Source organism: Liolophura sinensis, chromosome 13 (genome assembly GCF_032854445.1).
Source record: "Liolophura sinensis isolate JHLJ2023 chromosome 13, CUHK_Ljap_v2, whole genome shotgun sequence".
Lineage (NCBI taxonomy): Eukaryota > Metazoa > Mollusca > Polyplacophora > Chitonida > Chitonidae > Liolophura > Liolophura sinensis.
This window is the reverse complement of record NC_088307.1, coordinates 23,755,029-23,768,692: the sequence shown is the minus strand read 5'-3', so window position 1 is coordinate 23,768,692 and position 13,664 is coordinate 23,755,029. Positions and strand designations below refer to the sequence as shown.

At 38.1% G+C, this 13,664-nt stretch overlaps 1 protein-coding gene across 1 annotated transcript in view; it reads right to left on the bottom strand.

Annotated features, from left to right (window-relative positions):
- Nucleotides 1-13,664, bottom strand: part of LOC135480268 (gamma-aminobutyric acid type B receptor subunit 1-like) — a 122,494-nt gene that overhangs the window by 79,904 nt on the left and 28,926 nt on the right. Inside the window, exon 3 of the mRNA XM_064760062.1 lies at nt 2,931-3,101. Within this exon, the coding sequence (XP_064616132.1) occupies nt 2,931-3,101 (171 nt within the window). The remainder of the gene's footprint in view (nt 1-2,930; nt 3,102-13,664) is intronic.

Genomic DNA, 13,664 nt, shown 5'->3' with positions numbered 1-13,664 from the left:
CAGACAAAATGTTATGAGATACACAAAATGAAAATTGCCACCCTGTCTTTTTTGTGGATTGAGTATGTACCTTTGAAGCCCCTGCCATTTTGATTCACACAACGTAGCTGGGGGACTGAAATTGAAGTGAAGTGAAATTAAATTGAATTAATGAGATAAGGAGAAAGGATCTGTTATTTCATGCACTAACTAGTTTATGATGAACTCGACATGATAATTCATTTGAGTACAGATTTTTGGAAGTAAACAAAAAAATTTTCCCTACATGTAATAATATTAAAACTTTTCCCACGTAAACAAATCTACTTTGACTTCATGAAGTGCAACTGGGCGGAAATCTTATTAGCTGTGATAATATAGATGCACGGTGACACGGCTTCCTGCTGTACATATACATATACAGATCCTGTGTGAAGCACTGTGCAAGGGTCAGGGTGGCTGTCTTAATGGAGGGCAACACATATTATGCCCATGAACGCCAAATTAAGTTTCCTTGATTAGTGTAGAGAGTCAATGGTCTCCGGAAGTAGTGGGGGAACTGGTCGACAGGCTCAAGGGCAAGAAAGGTCGTGGAATACAAAGGGCGTCCATTCACAAGAATTGTCTAGTCAGTAATCAGCAAATGGTCACTATGGACTGACAAGCTAATCAAGGGCTTTAAAAGTAAGAGTTTCCATCCTTGATCAGTGATCTGATAATTAGCACCTCGTGAAAGATGACATCAATAGTTTACATACAGTGTATATATGACATACAGGCTGTTGAAGTGGCCTAGGCATATGGAATTTTTTTTGGCAATGAAACTATGATTTTTTTTTTTTTTTGATTGGTGTTTTACGCTGTACTCAAGAATATTTCACTTATACGACGGCGGCCAGCATTATGGTGGGTGGAAACCGGGCAGAGCCCGGGGGAAACCCACGACCATCCGCAGGTTGCTGGCAGACCTTCCCACGTACGGCCGGAGAGGAAGGCAGCATGAGCTGGTCTTGAACTCACAGCGACCGCATTGGTGAGAGGCTTCTGGGTCATTACGCTGCGCTAGCGCGCTAACCGACTGAGCCACGGAGGCCCCCCAATGAAACTATGAAAGCTCAGAGTACTAATGTGTTACAGCATACAGTACGTATGTTGTTTTTTTTTCAATGAAACTTTTAAAGCGCAAAGCACAAATGTGTACAGCGGTAAAAATTCTGAGGGACTTTATAATACTGAAGAGCGTGTTGTAATGAAACACCTTTCAATGATGGACAGGTACTATCATTATTACACTGATCAACAGTTACCTGTTACCCAGGGGTTGAAATGTTTGCTTCTATACCAGGAGCCAACTGTTCAAATACATGTAATGTCTAACTTTCTTCCTAAGTATATACCAGCCACAGGCAATACCAAAATTTCTACAAGCCCAATCTGAAATTTAGGAGCATTTGGCACTTAAAGCCCTTTCAACCCCTGATGTATATACCTATTTATCCTGCCTTAATGAGGCATTCGTAAACCTCCTTCCCGCCTGTATTAAGACGTTCCAAAGCTGTGAAACTCATTTGTTCTGTCTTTCTTTACATCACAATTATCGGTGCACATGTGCTCATAAAACATATGTGAAGTACACACGCACTGCAATGTCACAAAAAAATGATTCTGCGTTCTGCTGTCATTTTGACCTTCTGTGTAGTTTGTCCTCGAGTCTTCCATTCTTTTTGACCTAAAAATTCATCCACTGAACCTAGAAAACCTTCACGACAAATACATGCGGTATATAAGGTGGTATGAGTGCAGGTATCATCTGCACACATGTATGGTGCCAACCTGAGATTGCTCAGAGGGGCCTCAGCGGTTAGTTGGTTAGCGCGCTAGCACAGCGTAATGACCCAGGAGTCTCTCACCAATGCGGTCGCTGTGAGTTCAACTCACTATGGCCTTAAGTGGGAAGATCTGGCAGCAACCTGTGGATGGTCATGGGTTTCCCCCAGGCTCTGCCCGGTTTCCTCCCACCATAATACTTGCCGCTGTCGTATAAGTGAAATATTCTTGAGCATGGCGTAAACCACCACTCAAATAAATAAATAAATAAATGAGATTGCTCGAGACAAAAGAATGAGTGTCACATGGACACAATTTCATGCATAACAGAAGAATCTTATCAAAAAATGTCATTCATGTCTTCCATACCAATCTCGGAAGATTCCCAAATGGAATTTCAGAAATATTTAATAAGTTACCCAATATTCCGAGCTAAACGTGGATTGCATAGCAAACAGGATGTCATACAGGATGATATGCGCATATGTAACGAGGTGTAATTTAAACACGTCTACACTTAGGTGATGAAACTCTTGGTTTCAGTAGACATATTTATGGTATATATGTATCTCAGTATCACCTAACATTCATACCGTTGCTTTAATAAAGATTGAAACTGGATTAGATTTAGGTATTTAATTGATTGATATTTTATGCCATACTCAAGAATGTTTCACTTATACGACAATGGCTAACATTATGGTGGGAGGAAACTGGGCAGAGCCCAGAGGAAACCCACAACCATCTGCTGTCAGACCTTCTCATATATGGCCCACTGGATTGGAGAATTTGTGTACATTCAGAGATCATATTTTTATGTTACATTCTGTCATGTGTTTTCGTGGTACACTTTGATCACAAGAACAGAATACACTCTCTTAAAAGTAAAAATTACTGCAGAACAAACAATAGCAGATGACTTCCCAGTATCTGGGATTATATTCATTTCAATAATTTGAGTACCGTGGCAACTAGAAACAATGCATTGCCTTCTGTCATTTGTTGGAGTCGCCACAATACCAGACTGTTTGCGCTGGACACCAGGTATTGTGATGCTGTCTGTTATTTTGCGAGACTATAATCCATACTGTATACTCTTGAATGTAATACACTCATATACTCACAGACTGGAAAACCTCCAGTGTCTCCTGTATGGTTGCAATCTGGGACCAGTTGAACTTCTTGAATAGTCTGACCCTGGTGGGATTGTGGATGGTGGCCGAGGGGTGGGTGCGAAAGAACGTAGGGAAACGGTCACGGTTAGAGAGTGCCGGTGAACTTGACCCATACCCGAGCTGAAATGACGAGTATTGAAACAGTATGTTAAGATCTCCACCTTTATTTTATTTATTTATTTATTTATTGATTTATTTATTTATATGATTGTTGTTTTACGCCGTACTCAAGAATATTTCACTTATACGACCGGCAGCCAACTTTGGCAAATTACTGGCAAACTTTCAAAGATGTGATGTACAAAATTGCATTCCATATTGTTCAGTTAATATTCCATAAATTTGTGTAAAATTTGCTTCTTTTTAAAAATGTACATGAACTATCAGAATAAAACCCTATAAATTGAAGAAAATTGACAAGAGGCCATATTTCAACAGTTAGGTGTGACCGTTTACCAGTTATCACACTTTTAATTTATTGGTGTTCTGGTTTTATTGGCTCTCAAGGCTGTAGTCTTTCATACTCAAAAACTATACAATGTATGAATTGGATACAAATGTTCAGCAGTTCAGCAATATGGCACCCCTTAGTTCTCCACTTATAAACTGATCATCACCACACAGGCAGACAGTATAAAATGTCAGAGGAGCTTGCAATGGGGTTCGAGTGGTTATTTGCTTTCTGGCCTGTCCATATTGACTCTGATGTCTGTAGATTAGACCTATAGATAAAAGCTTTTCTGTCCTGTTGGGGGAAAAAAAACCAAAAAACAAAAGTGCATTTACTGTTATCCTCAAGGGAGTCATAAACAAAACTGAAAACTGTCACTTGTGGAATGAGGAGATAAACAAGTTGAGCGAGTGCAAAATGTGCCCTGTCATCAGACTACATGGTAATCTACATTTTGAGTAGAATAGAAAATTCTAACTTTGTAAATACCGGCATAATGTTGGGTAAAAAAAAAAATGGTAAAGCCATAAAGATCTTGCACTCCAAATGTTTCGTGATATTTTCCTACCAACTGACTTCAAAAGTACTTAAAATAAAATCAAATTTCACAGACCTTTTCTGGAATAATAATTGACTTAATTCTCAAGCAACAGCTTCCTCTATGCCCCAGAAATATTTACATGCCAGTGAGGTCTAATAAATTGCAATTAATATCACTGAATCTTTTTTTTTTACATAATTCTACTTAAGTCACGGTGCCAAAGGGGCATGTAATTTCCTACTATTTAAGAGTTTACATGAAGAGTTAGAATAAACCCCTAACTGAGGTAAATTGAAAAGAGGCCATATATTTAAACGATTTCGTGAGTGAGTGAGTGCTTGGGGTTTAACGTCATACTTGACAGTTTTTTTAGTCATATGATGATGAAGGAGTCATTAGGGTGCATGTACAGTGTATGTGTAATGTGCCTCCTTGTTGCAGGATGGATTTCCACTACTCTTTTATCTAGTGCTGCTTCACTGAGACGACTTACCAAAGGCAAGTAAGCCGCCCCGCCTGAGCCATTATACTGATACGGGTCAACCAGTCGTTGCACTATCCCCTTAATGCTAAATGCCAAAGTTACAACTTCCATCTTTTAAAGTCTTAGGCGCGACTCGACCCAGGATTGATCCTGGATCTACCGCTCATGACGCGGACGCTCTACCAACTGTGCTGTCCGGGCTGGTACTGGTTATGTTATTGTGACGATTTTCCAATTAGCACATTATACTTGCTGCTCTGGCTTTGCTCTCTATGCTGTAGGTCTTTTATACGTGTAAATCTATTGAATCTATAAATTCCATTTCAAATGTTCATTGTCAAAATTGAACCTGCACATCGTGTGTACAGGTGAATGGCAAGCATCTTAATTATGTAAAAAAATTTAAAATATACCATTAATAAGCAGAAGTACAACTTTCAAGACAGGTGTCAAGAGTTCTTCTTTGATGTCAATAATAGTTTGAAGACCAAAACCCTTGATGATAACAGTATAATGCTAAATTTAAGTCACAACTTATGAGTCAGCAAATTCATGGCTTCCAAAAAAAAGCGTTGTGATCAACACATAGATCTTCCTCATTAGAAGTCTGAATTTAATGGTTCACTATATTAAACTGAGCATCTCTGAAGGTCAAATGACTCAGTAACAACTTTTTTTACTCCAAAGGGAACAAGCGAAGCACTATAGCGTGCAAGTTTAAAGACGTGGTGGTGAGGTCTAGTTGTCAAACGATGACAACAGGGGCAAAAGAATTTTATCATTTCCTCATTGTCTGCTATAATCAAGTCAACACACATTAGCTTTCATCAAAGCAGGTTAAAGTGATTTCGGATTGGTCACGCATAGAGCTGGTATGAGAGACTACTGCCAAATAAGCTGAGGCCAGTGCTAAGAAAATGTTTGTTGAGCATATTCCAACCCATAGAAGTTTCCCAAAATTGACTCCAACAGTACATACATATACATTGTACTTACAGTGTATCTTGATTACTCTCACCACTCATGAAAGTTCTCTTTTTTTCCCTCTCTTGCCAAAAACCTTTTTGAATCTTTTTAGCGGATTAGAAGGGACAAATCCTTTTCTATCAAGGGACAGACACAGAGATTACTTTTTCACCGTGAACTTCTTAAATCTAATCAACTGACATTAGCTTTGAGCAAGATGAAACGATTCTGCATATGCCACACAGAAAAAAGGCACGGCACCGAAGGAGTCAAAATTGGAAATGCCTTTTCCAGAAAGTGTTGAATCGTACTACTTTCTCGTCCCAGAAAATAATCAATCTAACAGACATCACAGGAGGTTACCGAATGACTCTGAATCAGTCACAAACAAACCAGATCAACGCTGACCAATAACACACATATAAATATTCTTAATGTCAGCATATATTACTCATAAGAGATAAAAACTGTCAGTGGAATAAAAAAGTGGCTGACAGAGAGATGTCAACTGAAGCCAGCCTACTAGAATAATGCTCCCTTTGGCCTGAAAGGCTACAAAGGAGCATAAAGGGTGACTGAGGAGAATTGACCTTGACTTGGCCAGCAAGGAAAAGATGAGAGCTTAGATAGCTCTGCTGGACATGGCTCTTTCATCCATTTGAGCGGTGTAATGCACCTCTTGACCATGTTTCCACAAGCACTCATGGTGTCCACTCAGAAATAGCCCTAGCTGTCCATAGTCAGTGTTTACACTATACACAAGCCACATGTGAACCATAGTCAGCTGGGCCTTTGTAACTTCACAGGATGTTGTATTTCACCTAAAGTTTGGTATGCCATTTATTTATTTTTTTATTTGATTGATTGGTGTTTTAAGCCCCACTCATTATGGTGGAAGGAAAACAGAGCACAAGGGAATCCCACAACCTTCCGCAGGTTGCTGCCAGACCTTCCAACGTATGAGTTTGGTATGTATATGCTTATACACACACATTCAGAAGCACTTTAAGGCCTTAAAAAGTTCCTTTTGATGCCAACACATCTTTCTCAGATAAGAAATTCAACAAACTTCACAAAAAGAAAGAGCTTATTGGCTTTGTCCATGTTTTATAAGACTGATGAATCAAATAAAATGAAGGAAAATGCATCACTGAAAACATGCCTAACTTTAGGTGAATTCGATAAACATAGTCCTGGATTCACTGTACTGTACAGACCTAACCTTTGACCTCTTTATTTAACATGTGCCTGTTTTGCCTGATTCTGAATTCATCACCAAATAATATTTCATGACCTTTACATGTATTTGCCTCTAAATATGCACTTTTTGACATTATTTTCAGGGCAAATCATAGTGTCATTGCAAAAAGCACCATTTTTTTCCTCAAGCAACATACACCAGATGACCAAAATTTTCATTAAACAGAATTTCTACATTACAAAGCAGAATCTTCATGAGCGTCAGAAATTAATGCTTTACACTTTATAGGCTGTAAGGGTAAAAGTGCCTACCGGAAACAGTTGAGCAAAAATTATATTTTTTAGTTGTTTACAGTATTCATGGAGGCCCATCTGAAGGAAATATTTTGTATTTTTTTTTTTTAAAGACACACAACTTGTTCTTCCTACATAGGGATAGAGGGCTCGGAATTAACCCCGCTCCGTGGCAAATGTAGATCAATTTTGGTAGTGCTCATTTTTTTACTTTGTTTTGCCTAAAGGGTGAACCAATATGGAGGAGGTCCAGTAGGTTTCTAAGGACACTAAGCTTACTGGGCAGTCACATTTTGTAGCTAATTTTGAACCCTGCGCCTACAACAACAATAGCTGATCGATAATTGTACTGTACTTTGTTTATAGCTGCTATAGTACAGAGACAAATCCAAGGAAACTGTACCACATATCGTGGACTACTTAACCTGCAGTTGAACAAAACTGTCCAGGTGTTTTAACAAATGTGCAAAAAGTTGAATAATTATCATACATGTACATGTATGACTGAAAAAATTGTACATATACACATAAAAAGTTGAAACAAAAAATTCAAAATAGCAACTAACTACCCAAAGACTGCCTAATAAGATGAACAGAAATAGATGAAAATAACAGGGTAAAAATTGCGAACAGTTAGATAAATATTGTTAAACACTTGTGCAAAAATTGCCAATCAGCTAAACAAAAATTCCTTTTATCAGTGAATTTAATAGCAACAAAGGAGAGGCCCAAAGGAAATATTAGGAAGCAGGCAAGACCTCCTGAAGGCAAAACCTAAAGCATCTTGGGGAAACTTGTCATCTGACTGAAAATTGTGGTTGTTGGTATGACTCTTTGTGAGGCAAACCCAGCCGAAGGAAGTATTAACTACTTTGTTCAAGGGTGTCTCAGAGTTTTCCTTACAGTATCATGGAAAAGTTGATAGACCTGACAGAAAATTGTGTTTATCTGTTAGAGCCAAATACAGCCAAATCAGATGTCAATAGGAGACAATAATAAAACACTTTCCACTGAGCACACAGCAAAATCAGCCAAAAGCATCACATGCATGTGAATTGTTAAATGATTTCATAGCACGTAACATGCAATTCAACAAAAAACTGAATCCAGTAATTTTGCATTTGGACAATAAAAAAAAGTTTTAATTTTCCTTGTCCAATATCATATTACAGCCATGCTGTGAACTAAAAAAAAAAGTCATTTAAACAACGGAAATATGAATTCCAAACAGTTTATGGGTATTGCATACAATTGCATTACAAAATGTGCGTGACAATTATCAATAATTTTCTTGCTGCATGTATTAACGTAGTGTAATGATATTTACGCGTGCCCTATTACTGGCCTGATCATTCTGTTAAATGCCAGTAGTAGCTGATTGGCCCATGATCAATGCCGTCGTCCTGTCCTCTATATGGTGCATATATACAAGTACATGTACACTGTACTAGGTATAAATCTTCAACCTTTACAAAATGTTTGTGCTGGCCTATTCTTAGGACATTATTCTGTGTAGACTGGTAAAATTGCACTTTTATATTTAAAATGGTACTGAAAGTTGAAAGTGAGGAGTTACTGCACTTCAACCTCAAGTTTGGTATGTAAAAAATGCACTTTCAAAAGTAAACAAAGGCCTTAAAACGATACTTTTGCTGCTAACACTTTCGTTTTTGTGATAAAATGAAACTCTTAAGTGGCCCTATAAGGTGGATGAATCAAACAAAATGTGTCAATTTATAAAAAATGTTAACCCTTAGGATGAAATACTTTCAGTATGTACAAGCATTAGGCTGTAAGGTCACTATCCTGTATGTACACATGTACTGAACTGAGTGCATCTCCCATGCTCAGAGGCACTAGCCACCCCACCCCCACCCCTACCTCTTGTCCCTGGCATCAGCAACACTGGGTCAATCACCCACCATCAGGCTATATACCTACACACCATATAATCTATAGATTATTGATTCAGAGCTACATGTATTAACCAGGGAGCCTGTAACTGCATGAGACTGCCTGACAGCCCATTATGTTATTACCCAGGGAATCCCGAACTAAGTGCCCAGACTGTTCTCAGTTGTACACCAAACACATACACCACTGTCTGGGGTTGACCACTTTACCACAAGGGTATGTATGGACATACATCGCCTCTATATATCTATGAAAGGATCAAGGTCAATACAAATGGATTTTTATGTTGGGAATTTCGAGCGCTTGCATATTGCACGATCAAGGGTGCATGCACTGCCACTTTGCCAAACGGATACATATACCTTGTCTTTTCCTTAACTACGTGTATATGAAAGGATTGAGGACATTAAAAATGGGGTCTGGCAGCATCCTGCGGATGGTCGTAGGTTTCCCCCCAGACTCTACCCGGTTTCCTCCCACCACAATGCTGACCGATGTTTTATAAGTGAAATATTCTTGAGTGTGGCATATTAAAAAATCAATCACATAGAGAAAATCATTAAACATGGATTTTTAAGTTGGAGAATTGTGATCATCCACATTTTGCCCATTAATTACTTTGTCATCCACTAGAGTATATATACATGACCACTTTTCCACAGGGGCGATATCCCATGCACTTCATTTGTTAAAGGACAAAGTTCTTTAAAAATGTAGTTTTATTTGTGGGAGTTAAGCAGACTCGCATCTCTTAATGTTTACATAATACTGTAAATCTTCAATTGTTCCAACCACTAAATAAAAGTATTTTTCAGTGTAATTTACATGCATACAATTATTATGAAAATGATACTGAAATGGTTTATGCCATTAAGGATGCAAGCTTCATGAAACTGCGCAGATTGTTTCTCTGTACCCCACAGTTCTCTTGGAATGTTTCAAAATATTAGATGCAGAGGTGGTTCAAAAGGCTGAAAAATGAATTAACGTAACCAAAGGATTGGAGTGCAAATCAATGTTTTAAAGCTTATAGCCTTCACACCAACACTGTATGGTGTTCTTTTCACACCCCTAGGGAGTTTATCTGGCAACTGGAGTCCTCACTTACATCAAGCAGTCTAGACTCTTTACAATCCAAACCCGTACTTATAAAGACTTTGACCCTTGAGGTGTCTCTTCCAGTTCCAGCTGGTTTAGATGCCAGGCAGTTTGTCAGGTATCTGCTAGGTGAGATGAAGTCACTCTGTCTTTCAGGTATCTGTGAGGTGAGGTGATAATTTAATAGGTGGGTTTGATCTAATTCTTCAGCCGTTTTCCACCACCACTGGGACTGATATTGTGAAAAATTCTAAGAAAACTATGGGGTGTAGAAAAACAATTTGTGCAATGACACACAAGTCATTTTTGGCATTATTTTCATAATAACCGCATGCATAAATTCTACTGAAAAAAGTACTTTAGAGATCAAAAAGGTTGAAGATCTACAGAACCCATTTCTGCACCATTAAAACTCCCTACACATGCACTAAAATAAAATATTGTTAATTTAGGCACCATAAGGCACTCCCACGATACAGAACGCTGGTTGTCGCCGTATATGTGAAATATTCTACAATACTGCGTAAAACACGAATCAAATAAATAAATGCAATAGATCATAAGGCAGACATACCAATCATCATATGGTTCAATAATCACATTAAAACCCACTTCCAAAACAACATTCGACACAAATCACCAGAGTACTAATTTATACTAATTTATAAATTTAAATTAAAAAATTAGGACAAAGTCCTAAGCACAGACTGGCATTAAAACACCAATCAAATAAGTAAATAAATGAAATTATTAAGCCAATGCTAATATAAATTTTCTCCAGGAAAGCACCCAGGCAGTTGTCCTCATTTAAATTACGAGTTATGAAAATCACATCTTCATTAGATCACCTTTTTTTTCACTGGATCAATATACATTCCCTCCAACCTATGTGTAACACGCCATAAATCGATTTTCTAATTATTAGCATAAATTGAGTTGTTTGGGTTAACCAGAAAAGCAACCTGATTTTGCACGTACAAGAAAAGTTGTGCAAACTATCAATAAAAAAGTGCACAATGAAAGAAGCTAGAATTTCGCAGCTATAAATATTGTAACGTATCAAGCAGATAGACCTCAGAACATGGATATGGTCCCCATATGGGTGAAAGTAAAACTGGGAACTGCATTTGCGAAAAGTACAGTCTGCAATTTTTATACTGGCACCATGTTATGAAAATTGGAGACTTGGAGCTCAACTCCAGTATGTTTTGGAATGGAACTTGCACATGAAATGACCATTTGAGCACTAGGACACTGTAATCAAGAACATTTCATAAAATGTCCTTGGCGCCAGATATTGCATGAGTACTGCAAATTTTAACAAGAGAAAATAAAAGGATGTGCCACTTAATGACTGCTGAGATTATATAGGCAATGCTGTTATGATGTCACCGCCAAGCATCAGCCACGCATACATGAAACGTGTAGAAACGCACATGTATTTGGGGGTGTTGTGAAAACATACGTTGTATACATAGTGACTGTTGGTTGTTTAATTATTCCATGCCAGTACGAATTTACATCTATTCATGGAAACAGATATTTGCATGCCAGCCATCAACCAAAATGGTCGTTCCAGGTCGGAAAAAAAAGCAAGGCCAATTCCCAAAACATCCTTTAACACAAAACACAAAAGGACTACATGTACATAAACCTTCTGATTTCTCTACACAGCTTACTAACCCACCATGCACATTGAGCGCACATACTTTATGAACGGTCTTGTAATTATCAGTTGTATATGAGGAAGGTCTGTCAGCAACCTGTGGGATAGTCGCAGACTTCCTCCCACTGTAAGGCTGTCCACCGTCATTTAAGTGAAATATTCTTGAGTATGACGTAAAACGCCAATCAAATAAATAAATAAATAAATAAACAAATAATTATCAGCTTGTTTTCATCATACATGTCCATGTATCTATTTATGGTTAAGGTGTTGGAAGGTCTGCCAACAACCTGCGGATGGTCGTGGGTTTCCTCTGTGCCCATCTTCCTCCATTTCCTCTTGAGTATGGCATAAAACATCAATCAAATAAATAAATTTATGGTTAAGGAGACCTCAGTTCAGATCAGTGACATTCACATACACTAACTATGTTTGTCTTACATGTATGTTACTAGTATATGGGTCTCAATTAATAAAGCTTGCTGCATTTCATCAAAGTTTTAAATTTTCCAAGTGACACGTTTTGCTTGATTCTGATAATATTCATCCTGCTTTTTTTTCTTTTCTCGTGAAGCTTGATTAATTAGAGGCAAATCAAATTTGTGCATCAATTTAAGGTCTTTATAGTTAAATTGAAGTGTATTTGTACAGTGTGTAAGCTAAACTTCAGGCGAAATATGTACACCAGAATCATGATCATTAGCAGGCTTTGTTGAATCAGCTCAACAAGATGTATTGGACTTTGGATGAAATCTCACAATGAGCAACACGATTTATTAAGTATTGGGTAAAAGACTCCTTGGGCGCCTGTCATTTTACTCTGCGTTAAACACCAATCATAAGGATGCAGTTACCAACTGATAGAAAAAAGATACATGAATTATTCATTGTCCTATATGTGTCTACAAAGTACTTGATGTATCTTCATGTTGGATGATGCTTCGCAGATAAGCATCACAATAAATAACAATCAAAGAGTGCAACTCTCCATCATCCATGCAAATCAAGATTTGTAAAGATAAATCTGCTACCTCTACTCGCAAAATCCAACCTCTCTCCCTCAATTTCCATGGAAGTCGAATACTGCTCATAAAGTTTTTTTTTTTTTTTAATTGGTGTTTTACGCCGTACTCAAGAATATTTCACTTATACGACGGTGGCCAGCATTATGGTCGGTGGAAACCGGGCAGAACCCGGGGGAAACCCACGACCATCTGCAGGTAGCTGACAGACCTTCCCACATACGGCCGGAGAGAAAGCCAGCATGAGCTGGACTTCAACTCACAGCGACCGCATTGGTGAGAGACTCCTGGGTCATTACGCTGCGCTAGCGCACTAACCAACTGAGCCACCTGCTCACAAAGTATCACACTGGGCACGAGACTGTACTTCCAACTGGAATCTGTGAGTATTACAAGCCCTGTCTCTACAGGTATCTCACTTTGTACCAGTTACACTTGGTTCATTTCGGTTCATCTGGCCACCTCTAACTTTTAAGGGGAGCATTTTCACGTGCGCTTGGTCATCCTTAAAAAATTCTTTGTTTGGTGTATTAAACCCAGTGGCATCCCTATCAGAAAAAACTAGGGTCGGTCAATGAGTACATTGTAATTCTTTGGAGGCTGTAACTCATCACTATCAGAAAAAAAAATACAGGCAGTAGGGAAATTATTTTTTTACTCTGGCAAATGAGAAAGATTGGAATTTTAGACAAATTAATATCACCAGATAAATTAAAAAGGAATTCCATTAAAAGCTTAATACAAACTTTAGTGTTTGGCCCTTTTTTGGAGAATGGATAGGTTTACCCATCAAGCTCTCAGATCAGTTGACCATGTTCCCAGATCAGCTTTCACATTAAAGGAGTAGAAAACATAGAAAATGATGCCAAAATCGGAGGGCATCAAAACTTAATTGCAAATGTGGTCTCTAATATTTTTCAAAATTTTTCTTTCAGGAAAAAGGGGTATTTGAAAATATTTTTGTATAGTGGGTATTTGGGACCACCTTTTTGTATTTATCATTGCTGCATAATAATGTTCTAAATAAGGATGTGATGCATGTCTACT